The following is a 16350-nucleotide window of genomic DNA, read 5'->3' as shown; positions in this document are numbered from 1 at the left end:
GTGCCTGTATTTGGAGTTGTAGGTGGTGGGAGCTAGAAATTAGGGAGGGAGGGTGTCTCATTTCATAGACTTGGTTGGACCCTGAATCACTCAAACACTGAACCAAAGTCCACAGACAGACAGCGGACGGAGGGACGGAGGAAAGAGGAAGAGAGAGTAACCTGTGAGCAAAAATCAACAAAGCGAAAGAAAGCGAAGAGAGAAACGTGGAAAGATAAGGAAGAAGAGTGAGTGGAGAGAGAGAGAGAGAGAGAGGTAAAGCATATTGACTGAATTTTTCATCAAATTATTTGCATGTCTAATTTGAGTAATGATTTATCCAACTTGATTAGACAGCCTAATCATAAAGCATTTATATGTAATATGCTTAAGTTGAACTGCTGAGCTTTTGAATTTCACCAGAACTGTACAATTTAACCATCGCCAGTAACACAAAATACAAAGTGTGCAGACACCCAAATAAGTCCCCTTTCAAGCACTTAATCACCTAAAAAAAAGTGGATGTAAACGCATTCATTTTAGCCTCAACTAGGCACCATGTAGAATCTGAAATTGCATTTTTTTTTCACAAACACTCACAGCACAAACACATTTAATGCGAGGTCAAATTGATATCAGGATGCATACAAGTGATAGCCTACTTGGGAGGGGTAACTCATTCCAGCTCTGACCTCAACATCTATAAATAATCTCTGGACTCTGGAGATACACAAAGGAATTCTGACACTGGGGAGGTGGGAGTCAGGCACACGATGGCATTGTGTACCACACAGAGATGTTTTGTCATGGTGTCACCTACTCAGATACCTCGGCCATGTTCCAATATCATTCCCGCCGACTTTTATTCCATCTCTGCTATTTTTCAGACGTTCATGCCCCATTTTAATTTCTTTCCTCCTTTTGCCTTAGAGTTATAAACTGTTCTCTGTTCCTAAACAAAACGTCTGGGGGCGGCAGGTAGCCTAGTGGTTTGAGCATTGCGTCAGTAACTGAAAGGTTGCTAACAGAGGGAAGGCAGGTAGCCTAGTGGTTAGAGCTTTCGGCCATTAACCGAAAGGTTTTTAGATCCAATCCCCGAGCAAGGCAGTTAAGCCACTGTTCCCCTGTAAGGCCGTCATTGTAAATAAGAATTTGTTCTGAACTGACTTGCCTAGTTAAATTTAAAATATAAACCATTTGATATTTTTCATAGGATTTGGTAGTAAATCTTTCCTTCATATTATGATCCTTCTTGTCTTCCAATTCTGACTCTCCTCATCCTCAAGACACATTTTCAGTGATGTTTTGGCACAGTCCCAGAGCAAGCCCTAGCCTTTTGGAGGCCCTATGCTTTAGAGTTAATTTCCTGCAATTCTATACATTTTTCCATGGAACATAGAGAAGATTTTTACCATTTTAAAGCACTTTTGCTGTTACTCTAAACATGTTCCCATTGTGTGGAGAGAATTCTACTCATTGTGCCATGGGGTGGAGAAAATAATTTGCAGTTTAACAGCTAATTGCCTGCAATTCTACACATTTTGCCATGGGGCATAGTGAACATTTAGCAATTTTAAAGAAAATGTTCTAAAATTCTACACATTTTGCCCCGACTTATGCTATGTTAATATGATATCTGAGTAAGAGTGCCAAACAAACTCAATGGGGACCCCCTGGAGGTCAGGGGCCCTGGGCACGTGCCCTGTGACATGTAAAAATCTTCCCAGCGTGAAATATTTCCCGGTCGTTCTGATTGTGTTGTGATTGTGACCACATGTTGTAAAAATGCTCACAGTGTGAAAAACGTCTCTGTGTGGATGTCTGAGCTCACACCCTCCCTCATCATTGTTTTAGCTAGCTAGCTATTATAATTAGCTGTTAGTTGGTCAAGATGGCTTGTTTTCAGAGGTGTGCGGTTTTAGATTGTCTGTATAGCAAAAAAAAAAAAACTAATATAAAAGCTCGGTTTTAGCCAAAGTATAAACAACTGTTTCACATCTCCACTAGTTACTTTTGATAACAAACGTATTGAGCTAGCAATCTGCCATTCCGTATATCACATGATAGGCTGCATAACTAGCTAGCACAACTCGTTTGCTCTACAACTAGCGAGCTTATAAATGTACCCACAGCTTCTCACATTACCAAAAGCCTACAGCACAGTGGTAGCCTCTGCTGAAGCAAACCTTGAGTGGAAAGTAAATGGCAGCACTGCAAATAAATGCAATGCTAATTCGTGGTAAAGCCAATTCAGCTATCAAAGATGTATATATCTAACCCATGGTACTGCAATTTCTCGAAAAGCATCTGTTTCTGCTGTCATTTGTCACTTGGGTGAGTGAGCTCTACTGTCATAATGTGGAACTGAAGTTTGTCGCCAGAATATTACCAAGGCGAAAGCAAGTCCTTGATGTCCTGTATCCGTAGGTTGATAACTGAAAATGACAGTGAAATATTTGAGCGAACAGATTTTATTTCCTTGTATACAGGGAAGAGACATTACAGGCTATCCAAAAGAAAACTATCATCGTCCCTCCTGGCAGATACCAGACCAAAATAATTAGCTGTTGTAAAAAAGTCACGTCTCAGTGATCTGCTATCGTGTAGCAGATGTTTGACACTTTAGAAAACAAATACAATGAGTAGATATGCCCCCCACCCCACACCAAATTGAGATGCTGACCTACAAAAATTAAGTAATACATTTCTGTATACTTCCAACCATTTAGGGTAATATAATTAACCAAGGTTCAGCACTATGGCTGTTTTAACACAGGAAGCCCAATTCTAAACTATTTCCATAAATAATAATTGGTCAAAAGACCAATTAGTAGGAAAATAATTAGAAATGGGCTGCCTGTGTAAAAGCAGCCAATGTGGGTTCCTCAACCCTCCCTGAAAAAGGTGCTGAAATGTAGGTTCTTTCCATTCAATCAGGGGTGTCAAACTCATTCCATGGAGGGCCTGGAGCACGTGGCAAACTCATTCCATGGAGGCCCTAGAGCAGGTGGTAAACTCATTCCATGGAGGGCCTGGAGCACGTGGCAAACTCATTCCATGGAGGGCCTGGAGCACGTGGCAAACTCATTCCATGGAGGCCCTAGAGCACATGTGCATTAAATGGTTAGAGTATACACTGCGTGTCTGACCTTATTACTATGTAAGTAAACAAACCCTTTGGCTACTTTGAGCCAAGTGCTAACAAAGTAACAAGAAGCAGACCCCTAAACAGTAAGAGGAAAATAAGAAATATAGGCTATATTTTAAGAAAACAAAACAGTTATGAAATCCTATGTGCAACTATAACACATTGACGAGATGTACGTGACGTGATGAGCGAGACATACTGTAAGACTGGTGTGCTGGTGCTTCAATATGACGATGGCATTGCATACATACAAAATAAAAAGCCTACATGTCAATGGGGATGTGCATCTTTCCCTTTCAAGACAATTGAATATCAAGATACCTGGACTTCAATACGATAGAGGAACAATACATTTTAGGTTGAACCTACCTAACCACACTAATGATGATTACAGTTGAACACGATGTACAGTACATCGGACAAGGCAGAGAATGTTGGCTAGCTCCGATATGGACCGCTTAGCCTCTCAAATGAACATGCAGATGCAACCAAATAGTGAAATAACATTTTAAAAAGTTATGGGGAGGCAATATGTGTAAGGATAACTAAGTACAGCCTTGCCAAACTAAACCCCTCATGCTTCTGCATAATCCACAATGTGACCTGTAACATAAGAATGCACACAGAGATGGTGCATTGACTGAAAAAATGTACACTTATAAAACACAAAAATATCCAATACCACATTGCATTACCTCACAGAACATAACTTCTGAGATGAAGTAGAAGTCCTTCCCCAGCAGTGTGACGAGCCTGAATACAGTGCATTCAGAAAGTAATCAGACCCCTTGACTCTTTCCACATTTCCTATTATCACATTTGGTTACGTTACAGCCGTGTTCTAAAATTGATTAAATTGTTTTTTATAAAATAAAAAAAACAGATATCACATTTACATAAGTATTCAGATCCTTTACTCAGTACTTTGTTGAAGGATCTTTGGCAGTGATTACAGCCTCAAGTCTTCTTGGGTATGACGCTACAAGCTTGGCACACCTGTATTTGGGGGAGTTTCTCCCCTTCTTCTCCGCAGATCCTCTCATGCTCTGTCTGGTTGGATGGGGAGCGTTGCTGCACAGCTATTTTCAGGTCTCTCCAAGAGATGTTCGATCAGGTTCAAGTCCGGGCTCTGGCTGGGCCACTCAAGGACATTCAGAGACTTGTCCCATAGCCACTCCTCTATTTTCTTAGCTATGAGCTTAAGGTCATTGTCCTGTTGGAAGGTGAACCTTCGCCCCAGTCTGGGGTGCTGAGCGCACTGAAGCAGGTTTTCATCAAGTATCTCTGTACTTTGCTCCGATCCTGACAAGTCTCCCAGTCCCTGCCGCTGAAAAACATCCCAACAGCATGATGCTGCCACCACCATGCTTCACCGTAAGGATGGTAACAGGTTTTCTCCAGACTTGACGCTTGTCATTCAGGCCAAAGAGTTCAATCTTGGTTTCATCAGACCAGAGAATCTTGTTTCTCATGATCTGAGACACCTTTAGGTACCTTTTGGCAAACTCCAAGCTGGCTGTCATGTGCCTTTTACTGAGGAGTGGAATCTGTCTGGCCACTCTACCATGAAGGCCTGATTTGTGAGGACAGACGCTGGGAGACGAGAAGCAAGAAGCGCTGTTGCGCGTAACAATGGTGACAGGTGTGCCCTCGAGCGCCAGAGAGGGGGAGCGGGAGCAGGCATGATTGGTGGAATGCTGCAGAGATGATTGTCTTTCTGGAAGGTTCTTCCTTCTCCACAGAGGAACTCTGGAACTCTGTCAGAGTGACCATCGTGTTCTTGGTCACCTCCCTGACCAAGGCCCTTCTCCCCAGATTGCACAGTTTGGCCAGCTCTAGGAAGAGTTTTGGTGGTTCCAAACTTCTTCCAATAAAGAATGATGGAGGCCACTGTGTTCTTGGGGACCTTCAATGCTGCAGACATTTTTTGGTACCCTTCCCCAGATCTGTGCCTCGACACAATCCTGTCTTGGAGCTCTATGGACAATTCCTTCGACTTCGTGGCCTTATTTATGCTCTGACATGCACTGTTAGTTGTGGGAACTTATATAGACAGGTGTGTCCCTTTCCAAATCATGTCCAATCAATTGAATTTACCACAAGCAGACTCCAATCAAGTTGTAGAAACATCTCAAGGATGATCAATTGAAACCGGATGCACCTAAACTCAATTTCAAGTCTCATTCAAGGGGTTTTCTTTATCTTTTAAAACTATTTTCTACATTGTACAATAATAGTCAACACATCAAAACTATGAAATAACACGTAAGGAATCATGTATTAAACAAAAAAGTGTTAAACAAATTTAAATATATTTTATATTTGAGATTATTCAAAGTTGCCACCCTTTGCCTTGATGACAGTTTTGCACATCCTTGGCATTCTCTCAACCAGCTTCATGAGGTAGTCACCTGGAATGAATTTCAATTAACAAGTGTGCCTTGTTAAGTTCATTTGTGGAATTTAGTTCCTTCTTAATGTGTTTAAGCCAATCAGTTGTGTTGTGACAAGGTAGGGGTGGTATACAGAAGATTGCCCTATTTTGTAAAAGACCAAGTCCATATTACGGCAAGAACGGCTCAAATAAACAGAGAAACGACAGTCCATCATTACATTAAAACATGAAGGTCATTCGATCCCCCAAAAAATCTTCCAGTGCAGTCGCAAAAACCATCAAGTGCTACGATGAAACTGGCTCTCATGAAGACCGCCACAGGAAAGGAAGACCCAGAGTTACCTCTGTTGCAGAGGATAAGTTCATTAGAGTTAACTGCACCTATGATTGCAGCCCAAATAAAAGCTTCAGAGTTCAAGTAACAGACACATCTCAAAATCAACTGTTCAGAGGAGACTGCGTGAATCACCTGACCTCAACCCAATTGAAATGTTTGGGATGAGTTGGACCGCAGAGTGAAGGAAAAGCAGCTGACAAGTGCCCAGCATATGTGGGAACTCCTTCAAGACTGTTGGAAAAGCATTCCAGGTTAAGCTGATTGAGAGAATACCAAGGGTGTGCAAAGCTGTAATCAAGGCAAAGGGTGGCTACTTTGAAGAATCTAAAATCTTCTGACACTTTTTTTGGTTACCTTATTATTCCATATGTGTTATTTCAGAGTTTTCATGTCGTCACTATTACTCTACATAATATTAACATTCTATGGGGTATTGTGTGTAGATTGATCCATTTTAGAATAAGGCTGTTACGTAACTAAATGTGGGAAAAATACTTTCAATTGAAAAAGTAGAGCCAAGTCTTTGCAATCTCAAAAAATCTCCACACATCAAAACTCAGCACTTTGACGCACGAGTCCGGATTGGCAGATGAAGCAAATTTTTACATGACCCCTAGTGTGCCCGGTCGGTAATTCAACCATGATTACTACAAGTTCAGATAGCTGGCAAGACTAATTTACCAATCTAAGCAATTGTGGCTGACATGGGCCAATTGAGTGACTGTCAGTTGCTGACATAACGAGGGAAAAACTGCTGATGCACAACCAAATTTAGAAATCGCACCTTGTGTGTTCAACTATTCTAACTCTCAACAGTAAGTTGAGACCCTGCCTGGTTTCTTTTGGTCGGGCCCCAAGCTATTGCTTAGTAGCTAGGGCCGGCTCTGCACACACCAATACACATTTGAGAAGTAGCCAACACCCCATCCTCCCAACAATAAACTCTGCCTCAGACCTCAACTACCTTGTAGAGTTTTTCTCTGAACTTTGTGTTTTAAAATAGCCCCGGTCAGTCCAGTGAACGATGCCTGTGACTGAGCTGTGTTCCCCTCACATGGAGATGGGGACAGGATAGCAGCTGTTGCTGGTGTCATATGAAAGAGAGCTGACACAGTTAGAGTTAGTTACAGGCCAAAGGGAGGGTGTGAGGAGCCACCTAGGAGGATGTCGCCAACCCTAGAATCAGGAATTAGAACTGTCAGACCCCCCCCAAAGAGATGAAACAGCAGTCACCAGTGATGTACTATACCACTACTACTAGTAGTAAAAGACTTTACAAAATCGAGTAGATGGCCAGAGGCGAAAGGCCACCCCTTACGTAAGATTTGTTCTGGGTACCAAAATTATAGCCTACCGTTACTGACCTATAGCTGGTCCAGAGATGAGAGCTATTGGAATGATGGGGGAAAGAGATCCCTGAGAGTCTGACCTAAATTGTTCATCTGCCAGGCATTGAGAAAAGTGCAAGTTAAGATAAGCATCCACCTTGAAACGTCAACAATGCAAGTTTAGGCTGCTTAAGAAAGTACCTGATATATCTGAGATCCCTTTCTTAGATCGTCTCTCCTGGTGTGCAAGAACCTGACCACCAAAGGAAGCCATTTACAAAGGCCTTAGAATATTCAACAAAATTCTACCAGTGTAGCTAACAATGTGATGGGATGGCATCAAATGAAAAGAACCTTCACATGGCACATAACCCTCACAAATATCTGGAACCAAGGTTGGTGGGAGTCACAGCTGCTGTGTCATCCTCCACACTGGGCGCCCCATGGCAAAGACAAAACAGTATCACAAAATCAGACGTCATCAAGGGAACCAACAATAGCACCACATCTATTTATTAAATGAAATGCCTAAGCCTGTCACTTAAAACTGGTACTTAATATATCATAGCACATTGAGGAGATGTACACCATTTTGATAGGTCAAGGATGATCGGTGACCCATATATCCACTGTTTCTGCGGGTGATCTTTAAACAACAGTCTGGACATAAATAGCGTTGGCTGAGAGTTGATTTCCGTTTTTTCGTGTTTTCATTACGCACGTGGTGGAAAGCACCTGCACTCTGACATACTGTTATACGCTCTAGCCATGGAAATATATTCTGTTTACTGAGAACATCAGCAGCATGGAGTGAAACATCTGATTTGGTTTTTGAGAGAGAGTAAAAAAATGTCTTTTCACACAAACATGTACGAATGGAAACAGAAATTCAACATGCTTTTTACAAACCTAGTGATATTTCACAGCAGATTAATAAAAAATTAAAAACAGAGGCATGGAGCAAAATGAGACTCTTTGCCCAGAGTAGAACACTCGGGTCAATTTCACAACAAATCAAATTAAGTCTAATTTTATTTGTCACATGCGCAGAATACAAAAGCTGTAGACATTACTGTGAAATACAAACTTACGACCCCTTTCCCAACAATGCATAGTTAAAAATAATAACACAGGGAATAAAATACACAAGAATGAAGCTTTATACAGGGAGTACCAGTACCAGATCAATGTGCAGAAGTACGAGGTATTTGAGGTAGATATGTACACGAAGGCAGGGTAAGGCATGTGACTAGGCATCAGGATAGGTAATATATATATATATATATATATTTTAAATAACAGAGTAGCAGGAGCATTTCCAAGCTTTGGTCCTTTAATGTTGATGATAATGATCCATACCTTTTTGTAATCAAAGGGCGAGTCATGATTACGTTGTTCCTCCGTATGACCCTTTTAATTGCCTGGGATCCTTTTTGTATTGCCTCTGAATACAAAGTGATTGTATATGTCCCTGCCTGTCCTGTTGTCAGAGCGAATGGGGTGAATTGCTTGAGTGTCAATGGTAACTGGGCCTGGACTGTATCCTGTAACAGGGAGGCAAAGCCACCATAGAGATCAGAGTTTTATGTCGATGAAGGCCACAGCCACAGCTTGTCCTTCTGTGTTTGTTTACAAAGTGATAAGTGATAAATTAAGGTTATTTTGGTGTAGTGAGTCAAATCACTGGGAGGGTATGATGAGGAACCAGAGAGGGGGTATACTGGGTAATAATCCAAGCAACAGGGACGCTGTCATGCTTGCTTTGTCCTTAGTGTGTTTTTAGGTGACATGAGCATATCTTGTGTGTCTGTGACTGAATGTGCCATAATCTCCACCCAGAACAGCCATAAGAGGACTGGCCACCCCTCAGAGCCTGGTTCCTCTCTAGGTTTCTTCCTATGTTCCTACCTTTCTAGGGAGTTTTTTCCTAGCCACCATGCTTCTATATCTGCATTGCTTGCTATTTGGGGTTTTAGGCTGGGTTTCTGTACAGCACTTTGTGACATCAGCTGATGTAAAAATAGCTTTCTAAATACATTTGAGCTAGCGAGATGTGTGTATTTTTCCAGGTATGTGTTGCTTAATTTGCTGTGATGAGTGAAACTTTGAAATTAAGTTTACATTTTTTTGGAAGAAACATGTATACACAGCATGTATAAACAACTTTTATACAGAATTTCAAATTCAAAACTACTAAAAGAGTCAGAGGAAACTAAGGGAATATAAATAGTCATATTTTTCAAATGTGCTTAGTAGTACAACAATCTACGGTTCTAAGGGAAGTTGGCTAATTTAAGCAGAGCCTTACATAGTGTGGCTAAACTTACCTCAGGAAAACTCCCCTCGTATTTCTCAAGTTCTTCTATAGGGTCATTTAAAACATTAATTAGATTCCCATTTGTTCTGCTGCTGAAATACACTGGGAGTCGGTGTGTGAGTACGAATACAAGCACATCTGGCTGCTATAAACCATGAACCTGACACTGGATTTCTGGAAGCCGGAAGCCCCCCCCCCAACACCCGCACCTGTCAGTCACATCCCCCTCTTTTTTAAAGAGTATACAGTATGATGTTATTGTGTTGCCATGGTCTTTTTCTCTGTGATACTCAGTGCTTTTTCTCTTTTTTTTCAGGTCCTGTGTGCTGTCTCACTGAAACAAACAAACAAACCCACCTAAACACCGTGTCTGTCAATCTGTCCTCTTCGAACCCCTTCTGTCAGCAGTAGGAATACATAGTTAACCCTCCAGCCAGTCTAATCTGTCTGACTGTTCTTCAGTGTTTCAGTGGTTGTGTTCATCAGTAAAGAAAGTCCACCTTATCACAGTCAGTAAAGAGTCCGTTTTGTCAGTTTGTTGATTAGTTGGTCCGTCAGCAAGTGAGTAAGAGTCCTCATCCCTCAGTGCTTCAGTCAGCGCTCAAGAACCAAAACCTTTAAAACCATACTGTCAAAGTAACCGTCGCCATGGCCCCCAAGAAGAAGGCCAATCGCACAAAGAAGATTACCCCGGAGCCAGTCGTCTCCCAGGTAACCACTGTCACCACACAGATGGCAGGAGGAGTGGTGGTGGTGGAAGGTGTGAAGAAGATCGAGGAGATGGCCGCACTGGACATCGTACAGCTTAACCATTTCAACCTCCCCCTGCCCCCTCCTGTCATCAAGCCCGGAGAGAAGGGCCTGGGCCTGGGCTGTGAAGTGACCCGCCCCCTCCACGGAAACGCCCTGCTGGAGGAGGTGAGCCGCATGCGCCAGGAGCGCTTCCTCACCGACCTGGAGCTGGCCTGTAAGACCAAGGCCTTCGACGTGCACAAGCTGGTCATTTCCTCCGTCAGCCGGTACTTCCGGGAGATCCTGGCCAAGGACCCCGGAATGAAGCGTCTAGAGTTACCTTCACTCTCCCCCCTCGGTAGGTTTCAAACTAACCCGCCTAACATATAGCTGCTATCTATCAGAGGTATCTATTATCTATCTATTAGAGGCAGCAGCAAGAGTCTTGTTTGGGAACTTAAGGGACTATGTGTTCAGTCCAAATATTTCTCAAAGTCCGCATCAATAGACAAAAACACATGGATAAAGCGATGATGTTTTCCACTTATTCCCAGGCCTGGCCAACGTGATCACCTTCGCCTACCTGGGCCGCGTCCACATGTCCCTGTACACCATCGGCTGCACTGTGTCCGCCGCTGCCACCCTCCAGATCCCCCAGTTGCTCCAGATGTGCATGGACTTCCTGCTGGCCGAGATGAACGTGCAGACGTGCGTATACGTGTGGAACATCGCCGCCGCCTACGGCCTGTTTCCCGTGCGCGACGCGGCCCGCCGCTTTGTGCTGGAGAACTTTGTCGCGTTCACCGAGACGCCCCTGTTCAACCAGCTGACCCTGGAACAGATCACAGCCTTCCTCCAGGAGGACAGCCTGCTGCTGCCATCTGAAGTCACCGCCTTCCAGGTCAGCTCCGCTCACCACGCTTTAACCCTACTTTTTCTGCCTGTAATAACTGACCTAGGATCAGGTCTCCTCGTTCCCTACCCCCAAATGCAGCCATTTTGAGCTCAACCTAAATCCAGCCTCAGACCAGCTGTTAAGGACATGATATAGCCACATGACCTTAGTACACAGACACTTGCCAGACTGTGACATCCTACTATGAATAGAAATACTCAGTCAGTATAACTCACTGTATGTATAGTTATTAATACACAATACCAGTAGGGATGAGAGACATAGCAAGGAGGCAGAGAGGGAGCGGTATTTATAAAACAAACAGAATTCTAAGTGTAGAACTGGTTTCATTCGACCACAGTTGGCCATGAAATGGCTGGACTTCGACCCCAAGCGTCAGGTGCACGCCGCCGAACTGCTGTCCCACGTGCGCTTCGAGACCATCCCTGCCAGCGAGCTGGTCAGCGAGATCCAGCCTGTGGCGAGAATGATGATGGACCCTCACTGCCACCGCCTGCTGGTGGACGCCATGAACTACCACCTGCTGCCCCACCAACAGAACACGCTGCAGTCTCGCCGCACGCAGGTGCGTGGCGGACAGGCCACCCTTCTGACTGTTGGGGGGCGTCCCTCCGTCACCGAGCGGGCACTGAGTAGAGTGGTGAGTGTGGGGGAGATCTGATGGTGGGCTAAACATTAGGCAGAGGTCAAACGCATGATGAAGAATTAAACCAACATTTTAGAATACTTCTGCACCACCAATCACCATGATTCAACATTATTATCCTTGATTCAACAGTATTATCCGTGATTCAACAGTATCATCCGTGAATCAACCGTATTATCCAACATGAGAAGTGCTACGTTGTTGACGTTGGTTCCCTTCCAGGTGCTATGGAGAGACCCACGTGAGGGTGTGGCCACCTGGCGCCACCTGTCCCAGCTGCCCGCTAAGAGCTTCAACCAGTGTGTGGCTGTGATGGACGGCTTCCTGTACGTAGCCGGAGGAGAGGACCAGAACGATGCACGCAACCAGGCCAAGCACGCTGTCAGCACCCTCAGCAGGTACACCGTAAATGTATCATACTGTAAATATAATGAGCCAGTGTTATGTGGCATACTTGACTGTTCCTTGATTATGGGTAGATTTAATTTCACTTTAGACAAATCACTGTCCATCTCTTGCTCCTCAGGTACGACCCTCGCTTCAACACCTGGTTGCATCTGGCTAGCATGCGCCAGCGCCGTACCCACTTCAGCCTGGTGGCCACTGGTGGGCGCTTGTACGCCATTGGCGGCCGCAACGTGGAGGGCCTGCTGGCCACCACCGAGAGCTACCTGCCCTCCTCCAATACCTGGCAGCTCAAGACGCCCATGGAGGTGCCACGTTGCTGCCACGCCAGTGCCGTGCTGCCCTCCGGAGACATCCTGGTGTCCGGCGGCTACATCAACTGCGCCTACTCGCGCTCCGTGGCCTGCTACAACGTTGAGACGGACACCTGGAGTGAGAAGGCCAGCCTGGCGAGCCCCCGAGGATGGCACTGCTCCTCCACCCTGGGAGGGAAGGTGTACGTGGTGGGTGGTAGCCAGCTGGGCCCCAGCGGAGACCGCGTGGACGTCCTGTCCATGGAGGTGTTCTCCCCAGAGAACGGTGAGTGGAGCCGGGCCTCCCCCTTGCCCCTGGGCGTGAGCACGGCAGGCCTGTCACCCCTCGGGGAACAGCTTTACCTGATGGGTGGCTGGAACGAGGCCGAGAAGCGCTACAAGGCGGCCGTGCAGAAGTACACCCCGGCAACAGACAGCTGGTCCATGGGGGAGGATCTGCCCGAGGCCACTGTGGGTGTATCCTGCTGCGCCCTGACCCTCCCACCCCGCCACACCCCCCGCAGGCAACAGCACCACAACACTCCAGCAACCAAGGAGGAGCAGCCACAGAGAAAGAGCCATGTGGTCCCACAGCCCATCACTGCCTGAGAGATTTAGAAGAAGAGAGGTGAAGAGAGCGAAGGGAGGTTGATAGAAGGGAGGAGTGACAGAGAGCAAGAAGTTGAGGAGAGGTAGGAACAGAGAGCTGCCCATAGAGAAGCAGAGCCGTAGAACAGGAAAGATGGAAGGGATAACTATTCACTTATTCTAAAATGTATTACATGTTTGTTATCATCAATCTACACACACACTACCCCATAATGACAAAGCAAAAATAGGATTTTAGACATTTTTGCTAATTTATTAAAAATAAAATCTAAAATATGACACTTACATAAGTATTCAGACCCTTTACTCAGTACTTTGTTGAAGCACCTTCGGCAGCGATTACAGCCTCGAGTCTTCTTGGGTATGACGCAACAAGCTTGGCACATGTATTTGGAGAGTTTCTCCCATTCTTCTTTACAGATCCTCTCAAGCTCTGTCTGGTTGGATGGGGAGCGTTGCTGCACAGCTATTTTCAGGTCTCGATCGGGCTCTGGCTGTGCCACTCAAGGACATTCAGAGACTTGTCCCAAAGCCACTCCTCTATTTTCTTAGCTGTGAGCTTAAGGTCGTTGTCCTGTTGGAAGGTGAACCTTCGCCCCAGTCTGAGGTGCTGAGCGCACTGGAGCAGGTTTTCATCAAGTATCTCTGTACTTCGCTCCGATCCTGACAATTCTCCCAGTCCCTGCCGCTGAAAAACATCCCAACAGCATGATGCTGCCATCACCATGCTTCACCGTAAGGATGGTAACAGGTTTCCTCAGACTTGACGCTTGGCATTCAGGCCAAAGAGTTCAATCTTGGTTTCATCAGACCAGAGAATCTTGTTTCTCATGATCTGAGACTCCTTTAGGTGCCTTTTGGCAAACTCCAAGCTGGCTGTCATGTACCTTTTACTGAGGAGTGGAGTCTGTCTGGCCACTCTACCACGAAGGCCTGATTTGTGAGGACAGACGCTGGGAGACGAGAAGCAAGAAGCGCTGTTGCGCGTAACAATGGTGACAGGTGTGCCCTCGAGCACCAGAGAGGGGGAGCGGGAGCAGACATGACATGATTGGTGGAATGCTGCAGAGATGATTGTCCTTCTGGAAGGTTCTTCTCCACAGATGAACTCTGTCAGAGTGACCATCGTGTTCTTGGTCACCTCCCTGACCAAGGCCCTTCTCCCCAGATTGCACAGTTTGGCCAGGCGGCCAGCTCTAGGAAGAGTCTTGGTGGTTCCAAACTTCTTCCAATAAAGAATGATGGAGGCCACTGTGTTCTTGGGGACCTTCAATGCTGCAGACATTATTTGGTACCCTTCCCCAGACCTGTGCCTCGACACAATCCTGTCTTGGAGCTCTATGGACAATTCCTTCGACTTCGTGGCCTTGTTTATGCTCTGACATGCACTGTTAGTTGTGGGACCTTATATAGACAGGTGTGTCCCTTTCCAAATCATGTCCAATCAATTGAATTTACCACAAGCAGACTCCAATCAAGTTGTAGAAACATCTCAAGGATGATCAATGGAAACAGGATCCACCTGAGCTCCCGAGTCTCATAGGAAAGGGTATGATTACTTATGTAAATAAGGTATCTGTTTTAATACATTTGCTAAAAACCTGTATTCACTTTTTAATTATGGGTTGTGTGTAGATTGAGGATTTTTTTTATTTAATCCATTTTAGAAAATGGGGGGGGGGTCTAAATACTTTCCGAAGGCATCAACCTATGGTTGATGAATGTGAAAATGACAATCCATTTGCGGTATGTATGAAATATGTATTGCAGTTAGCAAGGTGGAACTATATGATTACGCAAATGTACATAGAGTGAATGTGTTTCGGTGTTAAAATGGAGACGTAAGCTTTTGACAAATATTGCAATAATATTTCCAGTAAAATTAAGTAGTTTAGCTCAATAAAAGTAAAGTTAAATTAACAGTATTTAAACATGTTAAGTGCAATGTAATACAAGAGTTGCAATGACTGCTGGAGACAACTTTATAAGGCAAAGTAATTTTACAATGTCATCCACTGACTTAAACAGGTAGAGAATGTATGAGCAAGACCATGGCCTGGCAAACTAGTATGATACATTTATGGCCCAGATTCATAGATCTCTGAATTCCCACCTACCAAAGACATCCAACATAACAATAAAGCAGACCTTTTTGGTAATATTTGGCAGACTTAAGTAGTCAGATTTGGAAATTAAATGAGTTTCTCTTTAGAGATTTGGTTCAGGTCGTTTTGTAATTAGGCCCTGAATTTCAGCTCCTGCTCACGTGTGTGTTCTATCAGCGTCCTCCATCCAGGTGATACAATGACAAGCTACCAGGGTATGGAATCAGTGAAACGCCTAAAGATAGGCAGACCTAGGGGTTGTGGCGGGCTGAGGACTCAACCATTACAATTTGATGTTAATGAGGCTAATTTGAATGGAGAAATCACTGAATTTTGATTTTAGGTGAGCAGAGGCTGGCACAGGGGGTTAAAGTGTGTTGTCTGGTGCCAGAGGCTCTAACCTTGGTGTTTCACTGAATAAAGCCAATTGGATCTAAATGGTGTTTGTCTCTTTAACATCAACCCTCACAGGTAATGTATACACAAGCTGCCACACCAGGATAACCACATTTGTCCATGTCATATTTAGCTAGACAACCATGGTAAACTCAGATTAAGTGGTGAAAACCAGTGTTTGCAAATGCTGGTCCTGGGGATGCCAAAGTGCACATTTTAGTTTTTGCCCTAGCAAAAACAGAAAATGTGCACACCCTTTGGGTCCCCAGGACCAGCATTGGGAAACAGCTATTCTTTACTCCAAATGGCATTCTTAAGTGATGAGACTGGGGGTTGAACTAGACAACCAACTAGTATCTACTTCTGACACTCAATATACTGACATTCAAATTAATGCCATCATTTGGCAGATGACTGAACTGCATGCAAACAAATCTAATTTGTCACATGCGCCAAATGCTTAAAAGCCATTAACCAACAATGCAATTAAAAATGTTACTTACTCAAATAAAATGAAAGTAGCAAGGCTATATACATGGGGTACTGGTAGAGTCAATGTACATGTAGGTGAGGTAAAGTGACCTTAGGACCTTGCCTCTTGTACTGCTGGCTGTGCAGTAGCAGAGAACCATGTGACTATCAGGCCTTTCTGGCACCACCTCGTAGAGCTCCTGATGGCAGGAAGCTTAGCCCCAGGGATGTACTGGGCCCTGCACACTACACTCTGTAGTGCCTTGCGGTCAG

The 16350-nt window shown here is 44.6% G+C and overlaps 1 protein-coding gene across 1 annotated transcript; it reads left to right on the top strand.

Moving 5' to 3' along the window:
- Positions 1 to 85: 85 nt before the first annotated feature.
- Positions 86 to 15648, top strand: LOC118399236 (kelch-like protein 31). The gene is made up of 6 exons (XM_035795154.2): positions 86 to 255; positions 9821 to 10594; positions 10791 to 11137; positions 11493 to 11792; positions 12021 to 12196; positions 12325 to 15648. The coding sequence occupies exons 2-6, from the start codon at positions 10153 to 10155 to the stop codon at positions 13103 to 13105; spliced, it is 2046 nt and encodes a 681-aa protein (XP_035651047.2). The 5' UTR covers positions 86 to 255; positions 9821 to 10152; the 3' UTR covers positions 13106 to 15648.
- The last annotated feature ends 702 nt before the right edge of the window (positions 15649 to 16350 follow it).

This window comes from Oncorhynchus keta, chromosome 20, assembly GCF_023373465.1.
Source record: "Oncorhynchus keta strain PuntledgeMale-10-30-2019 chromosome 20, Oket_V2, whole genome shotgun sequence".
Classification (NCBI taxonomy): domain Eukaryota; kingdom Metazoa; phylum Chordata; class Actinopteri; order Salmoniformes; family Salmonidae; genus Oncorhynchus; species Oncorhynchus keta.
This window is presented reverse-complemented; position numbering and strand designations above follow the sequence as displayed.

Coding starts and splice junctions, on each gene's coding strand:
- LOC118399236 (XM_035795154.2), top strand. CDS start 10,153: ATGGCCCCCAAGAAGAAGGCCAATCGCACAAAGAAGATTACCCCGGAG. Junction 10,595..10,790: donor ACCTTCACTCTCCCCCCTCG/GTAGGTTTCAAA, acceptor ACTTATTCCCAG/GCCTGGCCAACGTGATCACC. Junction 11,138..11,492: donor CTGAAGTCACCGCCTTCCAG/GTCAGCTCCGCT, acceptor ATTCGACCACAG/TTGGCCATGAAATGGCTGGA.